The following is a 25,297-nucleotide window of genomic DNA, read 5'->3' as shown; positions in this document are numbered from 1 at the left end:
GTTAAACAGGGGAATCAAAATTTTTATATACTTCATAGCAGAGGGCAAACTTTTGTAACCAAGATCATTTTTGTTCATTGGCTTCACCTAGTGCTCATTAATTCCAGGTGGTAGGAAGTCAATAGTGGATCTGGAACCAACGATGGATAGGGTGGTTGGATTGGTAGGAGACAGGAGTGATAAAGATGCTTTAGTTTTGTGGTGGGAGCAATGATAGAAGATATGAAATGAAGAAGTTTTTCTATCTGAAGATCTGTTACAAATCCCAGACGATTAAGAAATCAGCAGCACTGGAAACTCACCCTAGACTGCAGCCAAATAACCTCATAGACTCCAACCCTGACGGGCACTCACGCATTCCCTGACCAAGCCTCCCTCAGCAGGGGAAGCCTCTTTGACCACTCATTCATTGTACTCAGGGTCTCTTAACATGCGATCTTAATATTAATATTGCTTCTCTTGCAGTTAAAGCTGCTTTTCTCTTCATCATGATGAAAAGGTAAATACCAGATGAGGAGAGAGACACTTGAGAGGAGCAGGTTACTAAACAATACTATCAAAATGGAATATTCCCTGGTTCTAGACTACACTTTACCAAGCCGGCAAGGTTCCAGCTGATCTTAACTGGAACCATTACGGGCTATTTGATTATTATCTTCTCGTTCAGTGAAGTCATGTGATCCTGTTTGTTCAACAGAAATGACTGAGGATCTATAACGTCTGGGACTCTGTACTCAGCTCTGAGAAAATAGCAGGGATCCAAGTGACACAAATTGCTGCCCTCCTGGAAACTAGGATGTAATGGCAGAGGGAACCTGTTCAGTTCTTTATAATGCCCATCTTTATCAGTATTTTTCAGGACCTGATTATGCTATAGGATAACATTTTTTCCCTGCTTGGCTATTATATTTACTCCCATGATTTCTCAAGAACCAAAGGGTGAAGGATAGAACAGTAGCAGATATTACCAGAAATTCTGCCTGATGTCCTATTACTATGAGAATTTACCAGGTCCCCTGTGTAGAAGTAATAATGTCAGCCACAAAATATAATGCCTCTGTTTTTGCCAAATTTTCTATCACCATGCATGCCACTTTCAGACTCTTACCCCAGAGTCTTCCTCTGACCACTCTTTCAATGTTAGACAACCCCAGGAGACTGTCCTCAGCTCTCTTCTGGCTTCACACTGTCCCTTGGGGTTATTTGTGACCTTACCCCATTCTGCCTTTAAACTGATGACTCCCAAATTCATACCTAGATCCCAGGTGATTGGGATCACCTTCCCTGCATTTCCAACAGATACTATTTATCCTCAAATGGAATTCGCTAGTGAAGTATCAAGAATCCCACATCGCATCCCCAAACTTTCAACTTCTTTCCTGCCTCTAATTTTACGCTTTTCCTTTATATGAGTTGAGGGTCTCATCACTCAGGTAGCCCCAAACCTGGGAATCCTTCTTCTTCCTAACTTCTTGCATACCCTTGGTGAGCATATCCTACTGATTTCACCTCCTCTGTGCCTCTTGCATCCATCCCAGGTCCTTGTTCCTCCCATCACCTCTTTAGTTGGGATCTCTAGCTTGTGCCCTCACAGCTGGTTTCACTATCTCTAGTGTTGCCTTCCTACAGGCTATCCTTCCCCCTTCCAAAGACTGTGATCTTTATAAATAGAAATCGCATCATCTTATCTCCCTGCTTCTGAACCTTCCATGATTTACCTAATGTCTAAAGAATGAATTTCACATTTCTCAACAAAGCCTGTTAGCTAGCAGGCTAGCTCTAGCTCACTATATTCTGGGCTTATGTTCTGTTACTTCTTTTATGCTTGCTAATCCTCTAACCATGCCAGAGGACTCACTCTTTCTTCACCACACCGTAGTTCTCCTCATCCACACGTCTTGGTACCTGGTCTCTGCTCGTAGCCGACCTACTGTCGCCAAACCGACATCTTTACAGAGAGCCTGTGCCATCTCCTCTGGGAGGCATTCTTTGGTTTCTCTAGGCTAAATTCCAGCTCCTGCATGGGGCTCTCAAAACGTCTTGCAATTTTGCATCATATTTATTGCAATTGTTGACTAATTTATCTATGCCAGGAGACCATAGAAGAAGCGAGGGTTGGAATCCTCCTTATGCCTCTAACATTGAGTTGAGGGACAAACTTTTTCTGTAAAGGGTCAGATAGTAAATATTTTTGGCCTTGTGCAACTTGTCACAACTATTTAACTCTTGCCATTATAGCATGAAAATAGCCATTGGCAATATACAAGTGTGTGTGTGTGTGTGTTTCAATAATACTTTTTTTAAAAAAGATTTTATTTATTTATTTGACAGACAAAGATCACAAGTAGGCAGAGAGGCAGGCATAGAGAGAGAGGAGGAAGCAGGCTCCCTGCTGAGCAGAGAACCCAATGCGGGGCTAGATCCCAGGACCCTGGGACCATGACCTGAGTTGAAGGCAGAGGCTTCAACCCACTGAGCCACCCAGACACCCCAATAATACTTTTTTTTAAAAATAAAAACAGGAAGCAAGCTGTATGTAGCTCAAGAGCAGACCATACTTGGCCAACCTATGACCCAGTCCAGTACCTGGAATATAGTGGGAACTCATTTAAGACTTTCTAAAGGAGGGCGCCTGGGTGGCTCAGTGGGTTGAGCCGCTGCCTTCGGCTCAGGTCATGATCTCGGGGTCCTGGGATCGAGTCCCACATCGGGCTCTCTGCTCAGCAGGAGCCTGCTTCCTCCTCTCTCTCTCTCTGCCTGCCTCTCTGCCTACTCGTGATCTCTCTCTGTCAAATAAATAAATAAAAAAAAAATCTAAAAATAAAAAATAAATAAAAAAAAAAAGACTTTCTAAAGGAATAGACAGGATTTCACAGCTGACAAACATTTTCATAAGTGTGAATTTATTCAACCTATTTCACACATGACCAAAAGGGAGGGTTAAAGACATTAAAAGGTTTTCTTAATGTTGTAGTTTCTAAGGGCTGAGGTTGGGACTTGAGCCTATGTCTTTTGATTCCAGATCCCTGGTTCTTTCCATTAGGTAGAAGGCCAAGTTTCATAGTGGAGAAGGATGGGACAACTTAAAAAATGTACCTCTTATAAGGGAAATACCCCCATGGGATGGACCACCACTAACCACAGAGAACACAGTGACAAATGAGCAGTAGTCATTTTAAGTTTTGTTTTGTTTCCTATTATTCAGTGGCTAATGTTACCATTCAAATGTTAAATTAAAAGATCTAAAGTAATAATTTCACTGCTGTCTTAAAAACCTTATCTCCCAAAGCCTTCCTCCAAAACAAGGATCCACCACTGGAAGGATCATTGAACCTTAGTCCCCAGCTCACAAACCTTATAAATCCTGTGCCAAGATGTCTCCTAAGTAGATGACATTTTAATGATTACTACAGGGAGTTGGGAACTATTGCTTCATCCTCACGATCAGAGTAATTAATTTTCTTAACTACCAGGCCAAATTCTGCCACGGGAGTCCAGTTGAGATATTTCAGACCCATAGGAAGTACATTAGCTCTTCAAAGTGATTAGGGTGCCATTTCAAATACACAAGCAAAGGAGCTATTAGACTTCTGGCTTATTTCAAACGACTTGCAGCCTTTGTCCCTCAGGGGTAAACACACACACACACACACACACACACACACACACACGGAAAAGGAAAAAGAGAGAAAAGAGAAAATAGCAATTTGTACAGGTTCCTCATTTTCCAGTAAAAATACCCATGGCCTGCAAGTCGTTGGCTATCAGGTATTATGGTTGGGTGAGCGAACAAAGTGTACAGAAAAAGGGTGGAGTGCCAGAAGACAGGACAGAAAAACATAGCGTGCTCCAAAGCACACCACAGCTGAGCACTCGGAGGCCTTGATGGGAGGCAGAGAGCTTCACCAGCCATTGCTCTTGAAGACCAGAGAGAAGGATAAGAACTCATGGGCTTTCAAGTTCATTCCTTAGCCATGTGTCATCCACCCCCCCCCCCCCAGCCATATCAGAATTGCTCACTGTGCCATTTTAAAGTCAGGGTGGTTGAATTATTTCCTTACCATTGTTTCCTCATGCAACACTTACATTTCTAGGTCATCATCCTTGGAGTTGCTTCTGACATGCTCTTGTAGAATATTTTATTTAACACCCATGAAGACCACAGAGAGGCTTTAAATATCAGTTTACTCTCACAAAATAGCCACAGCCCAACAGTTTTGCCTTTCAACAAGGCATTCAACTGGCATGTTTCCATGAGATTTGTCTATTTAGCCATATCATTCCTTCACCTTGGAATTCTATGAACAGCTGGGTGATTTTCTTAGAGTCAATGCAATAGGGAAGATTTTTTAGCTTTCTTTTCAACCTATTTTACAAAGCACAAGCCTCCTATAAGAATATTTATTTGCGTCCCAAGTCTGCAGCAAATATATTCTTCCAAAACTATTTTTGAAAATCAGTGAATGGCATTAGTCATTTCTAACAGCCACCCATTTCTAAGACATTCTGACTTTCTCTGAACAATGCATCCCTACGTGGGAACTGAATGTTTTTTAATGTGCTCCCTCACTCAAAAATGTGAGATTGTTTTGGCTTCCAAAACTCATGCCACAAAGTTAATCTGGCTAATGAGTTCAGTTTAGCTTGGTGGGAATACTTTTTGTATTTACTTCTAAATTTTCTGCTGTACGTTTCATGTATTTTTTTTATCCTGGAAATAAAACTGTGGGGAAAGACTGCAGCCATTGATAGAGCACCTTACTCATGGTAATGGCAACTGGAATGCCAGAACTTCAAAAGACCAGTACCGCATATCAGGTAGATATATAGTTGATAGGATTCTAGGAGTGTTTACACAGGCTGTTGGAGGCACAGGATAAGGCCCTCCATGCTTCAATGTGTCTCACTTCCCAGGCTCCCACGAAGGCAGTGTGCTGTGCTGTCTGGCAGGAAATTCTCACTGTGAGAATCATATGATAAGTAAGACTACAAGGCAAGAGATCTGTCTTTTAGGAAACTGCTGTAACAGGGGAGGCTCTGGACAAGAAGCAGAGTAGACCTGTGCCCTATCTCCAAACTCCTCACACCGGCCTGAGACTTGAGGTAGAGCAGACGACCGTAGCGAGCTACCACTTCAGTGGTAAAAGTAGTGTGAACTGCAAACATGGGTCAAGATGCAGATCAGGTTGATGGAGAGTTAAGGACAGTGTAGAGTTGGTCTGGGCATTTCACACGGGATTGGGCCTGGTGTGGGATGTCATACGGTTGGTCAAACAGGTGAAATTAGCCTCACTGGAACTAGAGGAAACTGGGTGAGTCAGGCCTGCGTGGGGACTCAGGTTTCAGAAAAAGATTCTGTGATGAAATAAAAAATCTTCTGGAAGCCAGGAAATTTGTCGACCCAGCTTCAATAATCCCTCCTACATTTATTTTACTAAAAAATTATCTTCTCTCTCTTTCCCTATAAAAATGATATATGCTGATGTATAATGTTTATTTAGAACACAGCAAGTGATAGGTACTGTGTGAGACTCTTTTTAAACACTATTCACTTACTCCTCACCAGAGAAATAGGTTCTATTATGACCTCCATTTTACAGATGAGAAAATGAAAGCTTAGAGGTGATTTGTTTGAAGTCATACCTTCCATAAATAGCAGAGCCAAGACTCACATTCAGGTCTGCCTAACTCCAAAGCCTACCCTCTTTACCTGTTTTCTTAACCCCAATATTGCCTTCTATCCCATTATTAGGCGAGCAGAAGCAACACATGGGGAAAAACTCTCATAACTTAATGACTCTAAGAGAGAAATATTGACATCTCAACAAAAATTTTTAGTCTTTTCCAGACGCACAAGTTTCCTACATATTGAGTTATACTCTTTTTGATTACATAAAAATTGTACCTCTGACTTTAACTCATCTCCAAATTAAGGAAAAAAACCCCATTATCTATGAACTACATTTCACTAAGCTGATATGATGCATCATGGTCTATATAACCTTCCTTATCACTGGACACTTAGGTTATTCCCAAGGTTTTGCCAGTGCAAATAGAACTGTCATAAGTAACTTTACCTGCATGTGAAACTGCCTCCACATTACTTAAGATGACTGGCTCAAAAGACAGGAAGATTTGAAAGGTTTTTATTCTTGAGATATATTGCATATATGGCTTTCCCATCATGCCGGTTGGTACATCTTAACTAGCAGCATATAAAGGGTTTAATTCAATATATATTCAACAGAATGGGCTTCATCCTATTGGATTAGTTTTCAATAACCTCATCTTCCTTTTCCTCTGTATTTTCATAATAAAGAAAAGAAGTATGCACCCTTGTACACTCTTTTTGTATCATTATTACTATTACTATTACTGTTGTCCGAGGGACTATTCTCACAAGCACCCAGCATTGAAACCCGAGACTTAACTCCATGGCTGATTGGATATGGGGATAAAGAAATGAGAGAGATAAACATTGCATGGGATTTTCCTCTGAAAATTCTCAAGATTTAGGCCATGTCTTTCCATCTGATGTTCATCACTCTAATACAACCACAACTCCCATGTGGCCTCCTGGGTTCTTTTCTCCTTCTATCTTGTTCACCCTACACTCTGTTGTTGGACTACTTCCATAAACACTGAGCACATCATACACGTGTCCCGTAGATAAAGTTTCAGTGGTTCTCTATTGCTTGTGTAACTCCTTTGCCTGGCTTTTTATCTCTAACTACTGCCCATCAGCAACTAAACCTTATCTTTCTAGGTCCTCCTTCCTCATTAACTTCATCTTCACTTTGCCTCTCTGCCTTTCCAAAGAAGCAGGCTAAAGGAAAATGCACTTGACACATATTTTATAGAGATAGAACTTGCCATTTATGTGATGATTCAGAAGGTACTACAGGACCTTACAGTACTTATCACTGTAATGTCAATTTGTGAAAGTGGCTATTAATAAAGGTTTCTGGTTGATGGCATTTTGAGATGATAGCTTATTCTGAGTTTCTGGTCTCATGTTATCACAGCAGAAGTATAGAACTTGACCTTGAGTTTGATCAAGAATGAGGACCCTGGACTCAGACTATTCAGCCCGGTAGCCATTGTGTAATCTTATGCTTAATGGATTCACAGCCCTTTACAATTTCTGGCTTTTGCTGACAGGATAGACATCCACCCTGTAGTCCAATTGGGCTGTATTGAGCTTTCTCAGTTGGTAGTTGCTCTGCTTTCAAGGGAACGTTTAATTCAGTGCTGTGCAAAAATGGAGTTCTCTTCTGTTGGCTACAGAGTATGTAGGTCAAGTGGAATTTCTGGCACTTCATTACATTCCCTGACCCTCACTAAACAAACTTCAAAATATATATATTTGCAACAACTTGAAATAAACACTACATATAAGTGTTGACGGTACATTTTGTGAAGAACTACCAAATGCATCAGGACTAAGGAAAACATTCTAATGATTCTTTCAAACATGAATATTTTTAAATTCCTATTAAACAATCTTCTTATTTAGTCTTCTCAGCTTTCATGACATGCCACAATTGGCTGTTAATCAAAAAACTTAGCAAAACATGATGAACAAGATATAATCATGTGCACACACTTGTGCATAATTAAACCCAGTTTACAAATCAGTGCAGGGCGGAATATGGTCACACCACTCCAGAAAGGTTGGTGACTAGCAAGGAACACTTTTCTCCTCATTTGTAATGAAATATCGTGTGATGTGAATGCAGTGAAGGTGGTATAATAATGGGATGGCGTGGCCTGAAGGTGGACAATTCTCATCCTGCCAAGGTTCTTAATTGGATGGATTTTCATCTGTGTGTTTTATTTTTTTCGAAGGCGGATTTAGCTGACTCTAAGTTTCTTCACTTTTATAACTGTTTGTTCAGTTGGGGGAAAAAAACAGGAATAATTGAGACCGAGTAATGGATATTTCTCAAGATCTCCAAGACTAAGTACTACATAGCATTAAAGAGTATACTTTTCCATTTGTTTTATGACTTTGTCCAGTTAAAGTTACTAGCATAAGCACTCCAGTATGTACTCGTAATCTGAAACCTCTTTCATGATATATCTGGATCCTATGGGAAAAGAATTTACATTTGAGGAATGCTTACCTTGTGCCAGGCATTTTATATGCATTATCTCATTTAATTCTCATGACCACAAGGTATGATTGATATTATTTAATCTGATTTTATGTTCTTGAGATCATAAAAGGAGTATAGAACAGGGATTTGACTCTAGAGCTTTCTCTTTGTTTCCTTAAAGTCCAATCAAGTTCCTCTCACTAAGTCACACTAGGTTTCCCATTATAGCCAGTGTATGGAGGTGATAAGAAGGGACACTCTAGCAGTAAGGGATGGTCTGAACTTTGGCACACATTCTCCTCTGGGGTAAATAAGAAAGAAACTAATATGACGGATTATATTAAAGCATGTTCCCTAATGCAGTGACTGATCAAGCAAATTATGGACTACCCGCACTATGGAATGTCATGTCATCATTAGTGAGTCACGTAAGTCTGTCTAATAAAATGGAAGACTGTCCGTGAGTTGCAAAATATTGCAGAGCCATCAGTGCAGTATGATAAAGTTGAATGCAATAACAGTCATATATACATATGTTTATATGTGTATACTCATGGACACAAAAATGTTAGTTACTTCTCCTCAGAAGGCTAAGAGTAACCAGTAGGCAAATTTCTCTTTTTAATCTATAAACACCACTATTGCTTAAGTTTTCTGTGTGTGCAATTATATGTATTAAATTCACAGATAAAAAAAATCACATAATGGATCATTTCAACAATCTGTAGGAATGATTTAACCCAAGGAATGGGTGCTCAAGGAGGTTAAGTCTCACAAAAGCAAAATTGTCCAGTCTATTTGACACTCTATCCGGCTTCAATGTTACTATAAGTATATGGTGAAAGCTAAAACTTCATCGCTTATATTGCACTCTGCCTTATCTAAAGAAGGTGCTAACAGAGAGCAATTGAATAACATTCATTTCAAAATTAATGCATCCAAAATGGAGTTTTCCAGTCTCCTCTTCCTATTCAACCCATCTGTGTTGTACTGCCATTTTTCACTTGCCTAAGCCCAAACCCTAAGGCACATGCTTGATTTCACCTTTCCTTTTCCAACTGCATTCTGACCAGCAGCAGATCCAACCTGACCCGTCACCAGTTAATCTCTTTAAGGACTCCATATAAGCTATCATTGCCTCTGGTCTGGACCACCATGGTTGCCACCTTACAGGTATATCTCCCTGCTTCCATTTTGTAATCCATTCTCCACATGGCCGCCAGAGTGACCTCTTATACTCCCTCAATTTAGCACTCTTTATGGTTTGTAATTGTACTTAGAATACAATTGAAATCTCTCCGTGAGGCCCACAAGAAACTTTGTGATCTGACACCAGTCAGTCTAATAGCTATGACCTTAACTCCTACCCCAACCAACCCTAGTTCATTAAGCTTTAGCCATCCTGGCATGCTTTCTGTTTTTTGAATACATCAAGTTCTGTGGACCCCTGGGCCTTTACATGTCTTGTTTTTTTCTGCCTTCATACTCTTATCTTAACTTTTTACATGAATAGCACCTTATCAATCAGAATCAAATGAGCAAACTGAATCTCAGATAGTGTAAGTAACTTATTTGTGGCCATAGCATTTTGTACATGATGAAGCTATGTTTTGCTCTCATGTAGGAATTATTTCATGCTCTTCCCTTATACTAGATGACAAAGTAAAGATGGTCCACCCTAGGGCTCCGGGTCAAGTTATGACAATGAATCAACAAATATCTACTCTTTGAAAAGACAGAAAAAATAACTTATTTTAGGAGTTCCTTTTGTAGGTTCTCCTTCCTACTTCTAGTGCATTCTCCAGCTTCTGTGAGAATACTTAGATTAGCTAAGGGGAAAATTTGAGATAGATGCCTTTGGAAAATCTTGTCTCAGTGGTTTGAAATTAAATACTTGCTTATGTAAAAAATGAGAATATGAGGATCCCACCAGAAACCCTTACAACTTACTTAGTTAGATGTCCAAACAGGATTTTCATGGTGTCACGATTTGGTGGAGGGAGTTTTTGCACAAGAGTCTTTATAGTTTCAATTCTTGTGTTGTAGTCTTGCTTTTCTGAAAAAAAAAAAAAAATGGAAAAGAATGAGATTTCATAACTGCATGAAGGAATTTTCTTAGGAGAATTTGGACAAAGACTTAGTCAGCAGCCAAAGAGAATAGGTATATTCAACACCATTATCATGAAGTTTCTTTATTTGAACTCTGATGTAGATCATAGCTATATGAAGGAGCAACAGTGTGGCTTTGATATAATCTTGTTAAGATCAGGTAGTGGATCAGTTTAATAAATGCTTTACTATTTTAAAAGATGGGGTAAGGTGAAGAATGGCTTTCCAAAGACATCCTTGCCCTAATCTCTGAAACCTGTGAATATGTTGTCTTCTATGGCCAAAGGGACTTTGCTGAAGTGATTTAATTAGGGACTCTGAGATGGGGAGATTATTCTGGATTATCTGAGTGGCACCAGTATAATCACAAAGGTGGTTAAAAGAAAAGAGAAAAAAATGACGTGGCAATGTAAACACAAGGATAAATGGCTATGTGATGAAAGGCCGTGGGCTAAGGAGTGATAGTAGTAAGACAGCTTCTAGTAACTGGAAGAGGCAAGGAAGGAGAACCCCCCAGAAGGAACACAGGGCTACCAACACCTCTATGTCTTCCCAGTGAAGATGGTTTCAGACTTTAGACCTCCAGGAATGTAAGATAAAAAATTCATGTGGTCCGAAGCCACTGAGTTTGTGATAATTCGTTATAGCAGCAATGGGAAACAAACAGATGAGGACACAGTGTGATTCAATTACCAATATTCTATTGTTCACTTGATTTTGTGGAAGGGGAAATAATCTTTGTTATTACTATGTGTTGTCTTTTCTCCCTAACACATTTTGTTTGGGCTATGAAATAAAAAAAAAAAGCACAAAAAATATAAACTGAAAGCATAATAACTAGTCATATGCATTTTAAAAAATAAGAAGTTGTTTAAAACTACATACCACATAGATTTCTTTCCCTCACTTTGTTTCTTTTTGCCTTTATAGGCATGAATGGCATAATAAGAATCGATTTATTTAGCACCTAGAGAATTCATCTCACCATAATTTTAACCAGGACTTAGAACTATAATTATTGAATGAACTTAAAAACTTTATATACATTGACTTGGGTCCATTTCCTTTCTAGATTCTATCTCTAACCTCTAGCACAGAGCTTGTAGTGATCCTTAAGAGGTCACTTTTGGAAAAGACTATGTACGGTGGTAATACATAAGGTATACACCCATCCAATATTCATTCTCTCCTTCCTTAGCAAGACAATACATTGTTGAGGGGATGGCAAGGTACTTGGCTAAAAGAGGTCATTTCCCAGCCTCCTTGGCAGCTGGAGCGACCATGTGACCACGTCTGGCCAAAAAGCCTTTGGTCAAAGCGATAGAAGGAACTTCTGGTGAGGCCCTATGCAGGGAGCTGATTTAGTCTGTAGCCAGTTTACTCTGCTCCCCAGAATGTAGATGGAATGGTGTGCCATCCTTCTGGATGTGTTGTAGAACATACAACTAAAAGGAACGTCCCTGAATCTGTGGGGCAGTCCGACCAGTCCTGTAGTCTCTGTCTCTGAGTTTCTTTAACGTAAGAAAATCAGCCAGAGTGTACTGAAGATTTTGAAGACAAGTCTCTTATACTAAAGCCTAATTCCTAATACGACATGCTCCCCAAAGCCCAATTCATTATCACCTGTTACTTGGTATATAAACTTTACATAGTGGGGAAGAAAGAGTTAGTTCAGAAACTGGCAGTTTTAAAATACACTGTTGCAAAAGAAACTTTTAATAAGGAATTATAGGAAAATATCCTGCAAAAGATGGTATTTGGCTAAAGCGGAGTGGGGGGCAATCTTCCTAGTAGAACTCTGCCTTGGAAACTTCTCTTCTTCCTCCCAAAACCACAAAGGCCTATAAATAATGCCTCCCACAGTCAGAGCTTTCAAAATTGCAGTTATTCTTAGAAGAGTTCCAACAAAATATGGATTGGACAACTGCAAATGAAAGTGATGGGGGGCCGGGGGGAGAGAGAAATTAAAAAAAAAAAAAAGAGGAAAAGAAAAGAAAGAGAAAGGAAAAGAAAAGCCAGTTGCAACATCATAGCAGACAATAGATAAAATCTTTCTGTCAAAAGGGTAGAAAGCCCCTTTGTAGCTTAATGATGTTTAAGACAATGTGATGCTTCATAGGACCAGTTGGATATTATGGGGTATAACCAACTTGGGAAAATATGTAATACAACTCAAAAAAGATGAGAGTGAAATTGGTATAGGATGTCCAGGGCAAAGTTTCTTAGGGCTATATGGATACTTTGTATCTAGTCATCTGAAACTAATACCCACACCACTGATTCTATGTAAAAAAAAAAAAATATATATATATATATATATATATACATATATATATATACATATATATATATATATATGCACACAATATACAAATACATATACACACATTTAAGTATTCACAAGGTGGTTACAATCTGCATAGTTTGGCCTGATGTTACTAGTATAATTTACCCGAGTTGCTGGTGAACCACTTGGTTCAAACAATAAAAATGATGTTGGGAGAGGAGAGGAAACCTTTCCAATTTCACTGAAATCTCTTGCCAAAGTAATGATCAGATCAATGTCAAAGCCTCCAAAAAAGGGATCAGTTAACACTGGAGATTACAGTGATAGCAGCCATAAATTAAGTTTGAAAAACGATAAGTGGAGAGTGGTCTTAAACAGTTACATCCAGCGAACCTCAGTTTTAGGGAACATATGACTCTGGTTTAAGAAAGGTTGGAGGTTGCTTAATAGGAAATATTTGGATTTGCAAATATTTTGAGCAGGAATTAAAACTTTAATAAAGTTTGTTTAACCATTAGGTAAGAGAACAACGAACTTCCCTAGACAGAGTCCCTTTGCCCTCTTCTGTGTTGCATTGCACTTAGGACATTCTATTTATACAACATTTCACATGGTATTTCTATGGCTTGAATGCCTGTCAAGTTCTCCCATTTAGCTGAGAGTTTTCCTAGAAAGCTAGACAGCTCTTATCCTGGCATATAGCGGGTTAAGTAAAAGAATAAGGTATTAGCGAGTAAATGGAAGATATGAACATGGATTGGAATACACAGACCTTGGTTTGAATTCTGTAACAGCTTTTTATTAGCTGTGTGGTCTGGGACAAGTTCTCATTTTCTTTGAATAATATCTCAAAGGCCCGTTTTATGGATTCAACAAGATAGTATGTAACATACCTAGCACAATGACCAGTGAAAAGTAAATACTCTGTAAATATTCATCCTTTTCCTCCCCTTCACCTTTTTTGAGGCCCATGCTGGGTCTGGTTCACCTTTTATTTTCAGCAGTGAGCATTCTCTCTGGTTGCAGTGACCATTCCAAATGTAGTTGCTGATCCTGGAACTGAGCTGGTGCCCGTGGGTGACAATTCAATTGCTACGGTAGCCTGACACTTCCCAATGCACTTGGTACTTTGCGATCACCAGAAGCTGATGACTGATTGGTGAGCAGTTCAGTTATATTTAAGAATCCTTATAAAAGTCTATGGTGGTTCCCATATCCGCTTATAAGAAACATTCTACATGAAGGCTTTTTTATAAGAATATTTTTTTCCCTCTTTCTCTAGTTTCACACATACTTGAGAAATTCCACAATTGAATAGTGGTACACACAAGTCTGTGGCTAAGTTATATTTCAGTACTGAAGGGGGAACTGAACAATGGTTCAGAGAAATCTCAAAGATTATTAAGGAAGAGAAATTAGCTTTCCTTACAACATAATCAGAATAAAATCTTTGAAAAGGTTATAGGAAGGCAGTGGCTTCCCATTCAAATCGATACCACACCCATTTTTCCATAGCTTATGAAATCAGGAAATCAGCACAAACACTTCTAAGTGGAGGGACATCTAAAAATACAATTGGTTACATTAAAATCGAAATGACACTTTTTCAGATATGGTTTATTGATGTGTCATATAAGGAATGGGAATCTGCATACATAATACAGGACTGGTTAATGAGCTAAGATTCATATACAGCTTACTAAAGATGTGTCAACTGTCTTCAATTGATTCACTGAGCATCTGAAAGACAGCATTTTTCTATTAATATTTCTCCTTCAGCATATGGTTTCTCATTATTGTGAAGTACTGAGAGTTTTGAGAAGACTCTGACTTATCTCTGACTTTTTTGCATTATGACCTGAAGGAGGGGGAGAAGTTTTTCCTCATGGAGAATTAGAGAATCTCTTAGGAAAATTGTGAGACAAAATAATTCTAATAATAGGGAACTCCATAATTCTTCTCCCTTTCTCTCACTCTTGCTCCTAACTTCATTCCCTGATGACTTATTTTTGTATCTACTGAATGCTTTTTAATACCTCTGTTTTAGCTCTCAACCCATATCCTAGCCACCTTGCCAGTCTCTAAACAGTGAATATAACTTCAGCTCTAACTGCACACAAAATCCTCCCACAGTGCTTTTTCTTTTCTTTTTTTGCCACCATTATGTGGCAAAGAATGTCTACGCAAAAATACATATAATGCAGATGCATATCATTAAAATAGTAAATGATCTTCCTACTGCCCATCGCTCACCCACTTGGCCCCATAATCTCAAACCTCACCAAGCTCTGTTGTAAATGAGCTTCTTCATAAACAACTCCAGGCTCCTTAGAGAAGTTACAGCTCTTACATGGTGTGAAATAGCCTTTAATGATATGATAAGGGTATGGCTTTATAGTTTTGCCCTGATTCATGGTTTTAAGGACACATTTTTTAAAAAAATATAGTTTATGGTAGTTACATTTACATTTGTCTGCATGAAATGTTGCTACTAAAACAAGGACATTTACAACCAAATGCCTTTTCTGCAAAGAGATAAGATAAAGTTATACAATGATGGAAAGAGTTCTGTGCAGTACAGTGCACTCTGGACCTGGTGATCCCTGGAGACTTTTCTGGCCTTACCATCCATGCATTTATTATTCTTAACTTCTTTCTAACCACATGTTGTTAAGTCATATTCCAGAATTAGTTCTTCTTTGTTATATAGGTTCACCCAGAGGAAGAAAAGACAAAATTCTCGCAGCAGCCAATATATTGGTAGCACTACTCATTCTATTTATCTGAAATTCTTAAAGGACACTGTAGCCCTTTGCTTTAAAAAGGTCAGCAATATCTCAACTCTTCTGCTTCTGAATGTTATTCTGGGATGTATAATGCATCCTGTACGGAAAAAATAGTAGTCACTTACAGTTTAAGGCCACATGTGGAAGAAAGCAATTGAGTTTCAAATCAATTTATATTTTTTGTATCATGACAATTTCAGAATTTAGGGAGAGACTGCCCTGGCTTATAGGATGAATGGGCATCTTCAATTAACACTTTATTTATTTATTAAAAAGACTTTATTTATGTATTTGACAGACAGAGATCACAAGGTGGCAGAGAGGCAGGCAGAGAGAGAGAGGAGGAAGCAGGCTCCCTGCTGAGCAGAGAGCCCGATGCGGCGTTTGATCCTAGGACCCTGGAATCATGACCTGAGCCAAAGGCAGAGGCTTTAACCCACTGAGCCACCAGGCACCCCAACACTTTATTTTTTAGTGTACTCTACAACTGAATACAGGCCTTTGAGGATATGTCTTTAATTATAAAACTTGAGTTAGGTGTTGAGGAATCATCCAAGTCATGACAATTGCTTGATACTTTTTTTTTTTTTTTAAACTTACATTCACTTTAGGGACAGGACAACTGGGAGCAAATTCAGGACTCATAAATCCATGCAAAAAGACATATACTTCAAACTCTTGTTTTAAAATATGGGAAGTTACATATCATGAAGGAGTCTGAAAGAACTATCTGAGAATTCATGTTCTGCTATATGTTTTGGGGCATCATATGATATGTTGCTTGAATTCTTGAAGCTTTACATGCCTTAAACCCCCCAAAAGCCCATACCAGTTCAAACTGAGAGCAGAGGTCTGTAGCTTGCAGGGCAGGAAAGACATGGTAGAAACTGCATCGACTTGACTCAGGTAAGACCTCTTTCTTTCTGTAGCACGAATTATCAGAGAATTCAGAATAAATCACCTCACTGACACACTTGTATTTGGCTTCTACTTCTAGGAGATATTAATATTTTGTCTGATGTTTGAATAAAGAAGGCTTTTAGGAGGAACTGTAAAGGTGAAATAACTCTCCATAGTTAATAAATGTCAGTAATAAAAATATTATGGCCAATTGATTGCCATAAGACCATGGATTACCTAACCTGTGAGGAAAGCTTCAGCATAATGGCGTGCATCATTTCTGGAGGCCATTTCTGATCATTGTGCGGGGGGAGGCAGGCCATCCAGAGCATGCTGCTGGGAACAAGCCTAATCTTGTTAAGTGCAGCCGTGATTTCTTTCCACCTCCACTCCTACTCTCTGGCAGTGAATAATTAGAAAATCAAAAAAAAAAAAAACGAGTTCTTAAATAATTTTTTAGAGTATTGAGCACATACATGTGTACATGGTTGTAGACAAAATATTAATTAAGAGCTGTGTGCAACCTGTGGCAGATACAAGCTTGATCCCTGACTTCTGTCATTTGACAGCCCATGGGGGCAGATACAACACAAAATACGTCATTAGAGATATTTAAATTTAAGACACATCATAATATAAGTATCAGTGAAGTTTATATGTTTCTCCTGACTGAAGGGATCCTTTAAGTTGGTTGTTAAACTCAAAATGCTTCTGACGTGGTAGCCCATTAAATAAAAAAAAAAATTCACAATAATTGAGAAATGTACTTAATATTAAATCAACAAATGTAAAAATTTGTTTAATCATTTTCTGAAGGCCTTAGAATTATTATTCTTAACTTCTTCATATATTCTTAACATTCCCCCAATACATTCAGGAAAGTAGTAAAATAAAAATCCCCTTTTCTTTTTCATGTGACTGTATCCATGCTATTCTAGGGACTTCAGGGGCATTGACCTCACACTAAGGGAGGAATATTTTGGGAAAAGTATTCAAGCTTTAATAGTAACTTTTAAAAAACGGAATGATTGCTTTGATGCAACCCTTTTCGGGATAAGGTATTTCCTAAAATTCACCAACTTAATACTGTCTCTTACACCCCTCTTCCTCAGGTTAGCAGCATTGCCCCTCTTTGTCTGAATTGAAGGCTAAAGCAATGGCTGACACCCCAGTAGCAATCTTCACGGGAAAAGCATGATTGTATTCTCCTCTCTAGAATTTCTTGTTTCCAAAGTAATTTTGGAGGTGTCATGGTGGCCAAATATATTTCGGTAACTTACAAATGATACTAATTCATCCTCAGGCAATAGTCTGTGCTGAGAAAACAAAGCTCACTAGTTTATTTCTTTGAAATTCAGTTCTCCTGTGAGAATTTTCTTTAAACTATACTTATTCAAGTATATCTGCTTTTACAAGCTTAAAAAAAAAAACAACAACCCAGGAATTACCTTTTTGAGTCATTTGATGTCTTTCTAATCATAAACCAATAATCCTTTTCAAATATTCAAGTAGCTATTTATATGAATATATAAATATAGATATATTATATGAATATATCTTTATATTTTTTCATGAGGGTAGAAATCCTACAAATTTTTTTTAGATTTGAAGTTTTTAATATGTGTTTACATCCTTCCTTTGGTAGATAAATTAAATTTAAGGGGATTTTTTAAAATTTCACTTAAAAACAACTAAGACCTGTCACACAATTAAGTCAAATATGAGCTGTCTTCTAGGTTAAATATATATATATACATATATATGTATATATATATATTTTTTTTTTAAAAGCATATTCATGACTATTCATTTTAAGCAAAAGACCTCTGAAGAGGAGATAGTAGTTAGTATGGTGAACTGTTTTTTTCCAGCCAGTCCATTTGACATGGCCACACAGTGACAGTGAGAACCATGGAGAGTTAATAGCACAGGGTCCAAATCCTTTAAGAAATGGGGAATAAAATAATTTTATGATTCAGCTTTTTTTTTTTTTTAATTGTGAGACTATTGTAAAAGAAGAAAAACAGGCAACATGTGGTAACTTTAGTCAGCATTTCTGAACTGGGAATGATAAACACCTCTGCCGGGCTCTGGCATTTATCAGGACTGAGATATTATTACCACATAGAGTCACAGCATGGTTACTGTTATCATCGGAAAAAAGAGCCAGCTAATCTTAATGGTTTGTAAAGCCGTTACCTGCACTGGTCTGACATTTATCATGATCATTTTACCACATGGGTCCTACATAGCAAAGGTCTTTTATCTGGAAGGGACATCACTATGAATTATTATTTGCAGCTAGGTAGAAAATTGTATGTTGTAGATACCTTTTCTCATTATAAATCACATAGTCACATTTCACCATTTCCCCCAGAAAGCTGCTGAGCCCAGGTTTTTTTTTTTTTTTTTTCCCACAGCTTGCTTTGCTCTCCATCTCTCTCTCTTTCTCTCATCCTCTTTATAGTTTCTTGAAAATATTAACTATTTTTTTCATTAATATCCTTAATATAATTTTTGAAGAACTATATATATGGTAGGTGAACATATGGACCTATCTTCATTGTAGTTAGGAGACTCTCCTCCACATTCTGTAAAGGGACTGCACAGTACTTTAGAAATTAAAGTTGATAAACTATCTACTTTTGTTGTTGTTTTTTGTTGCTGTTTTAATTGCTTATTTTCTTTTCCATCTCGGTGGTCAGACATTGCTGTTTCTGATCTTGTCAATAGAGTATTTACCAGTAGATCCGATCAAATTTCTGATGCTTGATTTGAAATACTTATAACACGTATGCCATTTCTTGCTTGAAATCCTTAGCTTGGAAATGTGCTCTCATGGAGAGTGAAATATACTTTTATTTTGTTGGTGGCGAGTTTTTTCCAGACTTTATTTTAGGAAGTTACAATGGAGTAGAAGTTTCCTCCAACAAATTTGTTTAAAAAGGATCTTAGGTCCTATCCTTGTCTGTGTCCTAATGATACACATTAATGTATTATGTAGAAGAAATAAGGATATTAAAAGGTGCAATGTTTTAGAAACACGGGACCAAGTCAGTAAAGTGAAATGCATTAATTTGACAATGGAAAATTACAATGAAAAGCCCGAGTTGTTTACCATGGGGAAGAAATGAACAAATCCTCTCTTTTAAAAAGAATGAGACAACTAATCTTCTGAAAGAGATATTTATATATTTTCTTCTTTCTCAAGTGTTCCATTAGGAATAAACAAGCCAGAGATTCTGCACTTTTATAATGAAGAGGGAGGAGAATTCGTTGCCATTTTTGCATTTAGGAAGAAATGTGCAAGAAGAATGTGACAATTTAAGCAAATCAAGATTGTTTCAGATGGATCACAAACGGGACTTGGTGGGATATTTTATACTAGCATGTGAAGCAAACAGTAAATTTGAAAGGAGGATTTTCTCAATGGTCTAGTTCTGATGTGTTTTCCCATTTCTTTGTGTGTTTAAAAGAGGTTTGGATGTGGTGTTTTAATATTGCTTTTACTCTTTTGCAAATGAGTTCTGGAGAAATATTCGCACATGAAGGAAAGCCGATGTGCTGCAATGCTGACAGCAACTGGGGGGATATGAATGAAGAAATCAGATTCCCAAGGCTGGATGTAGCAAAAATAAACACCTACATGCCATTAAAAAATTCCCATTTTACATGTTTGTGGGTGTCAGTCGCAGACCACTGTCCCTTTGATAAAAACAATATATTTTTTTCCCTCAAGTCAGTCCATTCATAAAGGGATGGGATAAAAACTTGAAACTGATGTGCTGTATTTTGCAGGGATGTGCATTCGTTTGCTGTCCTGGTTACATTTGGTTACACATTAGTTTTTGTATTATTACACATTTCTTCCAAAGGAAACAGTTTCTGTTTCGGGGACCTGTGAGACATGCTTGCATAAATATGGGTGCGGCTTGCGGGAGGGGGTGGTTGGAGAAGGTCATTTGCGAGATTAACCTGTACTTTTACTGCTCAAAATGAGTTGCACGCACTTTGGTTCAGTCATCTCAAATTTCCTTGTAAAGGGGTGGTCCCATATTCCAACACACTGCCCTCCCAATCGGATAAAAGGCTACACTGATTTCAAACAAACAAACAACAAACCAGCTTTTTATTCTTCTATTTCAGAATGACTCTTTTGTTCTAGTTTAACATTTTCCTGCCACTATTGCCCCCCCAAATACTGTAACCTGGGAGCGTTTACAATAATTAGCCAGGGGCTTTGCTGCTTGGATTTTCTCCTTTTCTGGGGAACTGGGTGAATTGTTGAGTGCTAATGAAAGTCGGAGACTTCTAGCAGTGGTTCGAGCCAGGCACAGCGCAGGCAGACGCTTTAAGCTTCCCACTGTGCTGCAGAGCAAGCCTCCCGCTGTTATGTTTACCATAGTTTTAATGTCTGTGAAAAAAATTCCTGATGCAACCGAATTATGTTATGCCCTCTTGTTTATCTAACCCTACCCCACCCCCATTTTGGCAGATTCTTGTTGCCCCTGCCTATGACAGAAAGCTCCTTCTCAACATTGTGGCCATCTTACCACCTCAGATCTTGCCATGAGAGCCCAGCTGCTTTGCAGCCATGTCTGGAGGACCATATGCGGTCTATCTAGAAGTTTCCAGAGGCTTACACACACCTCACTCTACAACGGACATCCTCCTTTCCGCTGCGTTAGAGTTTCACCAGAGGTAATGTTAAAGCACCAAAATTAATCATTGGTTTTGACAAAACAAGCTTCAAAATGTAAACGTACTTGGTGAACTGCACTGTGCCTTTAAAGAAATCTATTGAAAGACCTCAAACAATCACTGCAAACTAAATAATGTGCTCTAAGATGAAACAACGAATCTGCGATTTGAGTTGATTCATTCTTTGTCCTTTTCTTAAAAATGGTGATCTCAAAGAAAATGACCATTCCATTATATTGCAAATTGATGAATTCGCCAAGTGTGATGTACAGTGAAGTTTTTTAATGAATATTCATACAACTCTTTCAATCCATTAACAGGACTTAAGACAATGAGGATGCAACTCATTCCCATTTAGATAGTGGAGGGAAAGTGGAATTAACAGCACAAACGGCACTCGGAAAGTTTAACTTTAATGTATCAAACTCCAGGTGCCAGAGTTTGAGGAAAATAACCAATAATAGCCATTTTTTACATATTTGATGGGACTGATTATGCAATGTGCAACTCTAAATGGCTTATAGCACATTGTAGCATGGTTCCATCCCATTGGCTACAGTAGGGTGCAGGCAGATGGATGACAGTGACAGGGAGAGAAGTGCTTTTGCTTAGCCGTGCGTTAAGATGCCATCCAGAAGCTCTGTGCACTGCAGACACTTCATTAGGATGCCAGGATAATGGTAAACTACCACTCAGAGTGACACCCCATTTCCTGCTTACTGAGCGCTCCAACCTCGGCAGATGTCAACAATCTCACAGTGCTACAGAGCAGACCTAACTTTCCAGCCACTTTGACTCCAATTTTTTCCTCCTAACGGTGCCATACATTATGTGCAATATGTAACGGCAAACACCTCACCAAAAACAAAATCTGCCCAGTTCGTTATGACTGGAGTGCTTAATTTTTCTTTTTCTTGAAAAAGACGAGGTATAGTGGAGTTGGGTAAGAGAATACGTCCACTCGCTAATCTAACCTCAAAATTTCTTGCTATGATTTCCATTTGCTAATCAGTTCAAAGTGTTAATTGTGTGGTGAACTCTGATTAATAGTAGTTAAACTCTGAACACAGGGGATATGACTGTTTCTTTTAATTAATGGCCGTTCCAAAGGTAAGAGAATGTGGAATTCTTTTGTTAGAAATTTTTAGACTCTGTTTCCGTGTGGTTCTTAGTTGTCTGCCAAGAAAAGGCTGACTTGAGCATCTGGATGGTATTTCCTCTGCAAATGTATAACTTGAGGCCATTCGCACACCACCTTACCAGAAATTCAAGCCAATAGAAACTTTTTTTCCTGCGGTGTAAAGTCCAAAAACCTTTTTATAAAGAACTAAGGTGTAATTTAGATAATGGAAAAAAATTCCCCACGTGGAAAAATAAGATTTTAAAATCTATAGTTATGATAAATGATTGATTTACATTTTGTGATTCTAAGCATCTTCTTAGAAGTTCAAAGGGCCTTGCAAATGGCAGGACTAAAAATAAATATCCTCCTTTCAAACCTGTTACCATTTCCAGGTAAAGACACAAATGTAAAGAAGAAGTCATAGCAGAGGTCACACTCCAAGGGAGAATTTGAATGCAAACTTTCAATGTGATGTCCTCTAAAAAGAGGTGATGCAAATCTTGACTTTTGATTTTTTAAAGTGGGATCTGGTTAGCAACATCTAACCACCTCTTGAAACCTGTCACAAGCTATGTTTGAATACAAAGAAAATGGACTAGAATTCTTAAAATAAACAGGAACAGATATCAACATGGTGTCAAAGAATTAAGAATAATTTCCTTCGAGACAGATTAAATTTAATTGGAAAATGCCAGTGCTGGGACCACCTCTGCTATGGGGCTATTGAACCAGAGGGTTTAACTTTCTGGAAATAGATAGGGAAAAAACAACAACAACAACAACGAAAAATCAACTTACCTCTCTTCAACAGTCTAATTTCAAAATCAGTTTCAGGATCTATGCCAGCCTAGAACACTGAGTAGCACTCTTTGTATTTCTCTCTCTTTATTTTTTAGTAGACTCCATGCCCAGCATGGAGCCCAGTGCAGGGCTTGAACTCACGACCCTGAGATCAAGACATGAGCTGAGATCAGAGGTGGACGTTCAGCCAACTGAGCCACCCATACCCCCTCCCCTCAACCCCCAGCACTCTTTTCTTCAAAGCTAAAGCTATTGAATAGTATGAAAGTTTTCCTTTTTCCCTTCTAACTATAGATTAGGACTTCTTTTCCCCTGTAACAATTTGGAGATAGCAGCTTTCATAAGAGAACTGAGGAGCTTGAGAGTGGAAGACAGAAAGGATGCTCTGATAATGGCACAGATCACAATAGAAATTGCTGTCCCATTTGTAAAACTTAGGAGGGATGGAGACTGGCAAAAAAATCTGTTAGGAATCAATTCTTGGAATTCTGATGTCTTGTTTATGTATTTCATCTTTTAGAGTATAGTGAATTAAGGAATATAGTGAAAGGAAATTCCATATCAGAATGGTAGGGCCATAAGATACTCAATATGCTAGGTAAGATTTAATAAAATAGCTCTGATTATCAATTTGTCCTCTGAGTATAGTTCCAAGACAAGGATTTGATTCAAACTGAAACAGGGTATCAAAGACAATACACACAAGTGTTGGTTACATTTCTACCTTTTGAGATGAGTAAACACAACAAAATGTACAACCATGCATGACCTTTAAAAACACTCATTTCAGATAAGAGAACAGTGCTCAGAAGTGCATAACTTTCACAATGTCCATGAGGTGAATAGGAAACCATTTAACATCTTCAATAGAATTGGAAACATCAAGAATTCTAATGAAAAGAAGTAGCAAGCCGTAAGGAGAGAATAGGGTAAGATGGAAAGACACTAGGATAAGATGATAAGGAGAAAGATAGTGAGGAAAGAGTGCTAAAACTAAAAATGCAGAAGAACTCTTTTTAAATTGCAGAAAAATTAGGTCAGTGATACAAATAACAAAATAGAAATGCTTCCCCAGTATGTGGAAACATAAAAATGATAGGGAAAAGACATGTTGGAAGTCAGAGAACTGAGAGATTATCTATGATCTATACGTATACTTGAGGGAGAAATCAGAACATTTGAAAAATATACAACAATCAAAGAAAAAAAATTTAAACAAAATTCTGTGCATAAAAAACCGATCTCAGTCTTTAAAATGATGGCCAGATTCTAAGAAAACATTACTGAGTATAGACACTATCTTGATGGATTTTGGCAAAACTTTGAAGTGATAAAAATCAAGCATAATCCCACAAATATTCGAACAAAAAGAAGACAAAATAAGTAAACATCCAAGCTTTCCCAAGACTTATTCCCTTAAATTCTAAAATAAAACAAAGCAGTGTCTACTGTTTACAGGGGGGAAAACTGTGGTCCCAAACTGTGTGCATACTCATGTTATCTTTTGCATGTTAAAACAACAGAAAGACATTCTCGTCCACGCAGAGATTTATAATAGCACAGCTTTCTTGAGAAGTTTACTGGAAGGCTTATGTAAGCCTACTGAGTGATGAATCAAAATTTGTAACTCGAAAACAGAGATATTATAAACAAAACTAAGTATCTATTTGGTTTGGACCCAAAACTCAGAAGGCACCATTTGATGATTTCTCTTTGGCTTCTAATTTCATTCTTAGACCAAGAGTGGTCTTCTCTTCACAGTTCAGGTGAAAGCTCTGGGGATATAAGATGACCATTTAAAACAGTGGCTGGTACTATTGAGTTCTGGCGTTTGCTAGCAAACACCATTATCGGAACATTGTACTAGAGAGTTACTAAACAAGACTTCTCTTCCTCTCTTAAAAATCAAAGCTTCGGAGAACAGCAGAATGTTTACTCCCATTGCTAAGATTCTTTGGTAAACATGCTTTGTATCTATAGTAATTGTGTTGAAAAAACTGACTCTGGGGACAGTTAAAGTGATAAAAACGGGAAAAAAAATCAGGTAATAATAGGAATTGTATACGAATTTTCCCATGTTACATATGTTTTAAGAATTAAGTAGGCTAGCGAAAAAAATGCCAAGCAAATAGGTCAAAAGGAAATACCCCAAAATATGGTGATGAAATTTAGAGTGATTTTAATTTTCTTCTTTTTACTTTTCTGTTCAAGTTAGCCTCAGAAATGCCAAGCAAACAGGTCAAAAGGAAATACCCCAAAATATGGTGGTGAAATTTAGAGTGATTTAAATTTTCTTCTTTTTACTTTTCAAGTTCAAGTTAGCCTCAAAAATGCCAAGCAAACAGGTCAAAAGGAAATACCCCAAAATACGGTGTTGAAATTTGGAGTGATCTTAATTTTCTTCTTTTTACTTTTCTGTTCTAGTTAGCCTCAATAAATATTTATTATTGTTATAATCTGTTAGAAGAGACAATTTAAAATACATTTGTAT

General features: G+C 37.9%; 1 protein-coding gene across 2 annotated transcripts in view; it reads right to left on the bottom strand.

The window, feature by feature from the left end:
* Window positions 1–25,297, bottom strand: part of ARHGAP15 (Rho GTPase activating protein 15) — a 605,619-nt gene that overhangs the window by 50,451 nt on the left and 529,871 nt on the right. For both annotated transcript variants that reach the window (XM_004757889.3, XM_013059079.2), the window contains exon 13: window positions 10,050–10,155. In XM_004757889.3, coding sequence (XP_004757946.1) covers window positions 10,050–10,155 — 106 coding nt within the window. The remainder of the gene's footprint in view (window positions 1–10,049; window positions 10,156–25,297) is intronic.

The sequence above is a fragment of the Mustela putorius genome, unplaced genomic scaffold, assembly GCF_011764305.1.
Source record: "Mustela putorius furo isolate JIRA1106 unplaced genomic scaffold, ASM1176430v1.1 tig00003867_pilon_pilon_pilon, whole genome shotgun sequence".
Lineage (NCBI taxonomy): Eukaryota > Metazoa > Chordata > Mammalia > Carnivora > Mustelidae > Mustela > Mustela putorius.
Note: the sequence above shows the minus strand (reverse complement) of the source record. Positions and strands in the feature narration are given on the sequence as shown.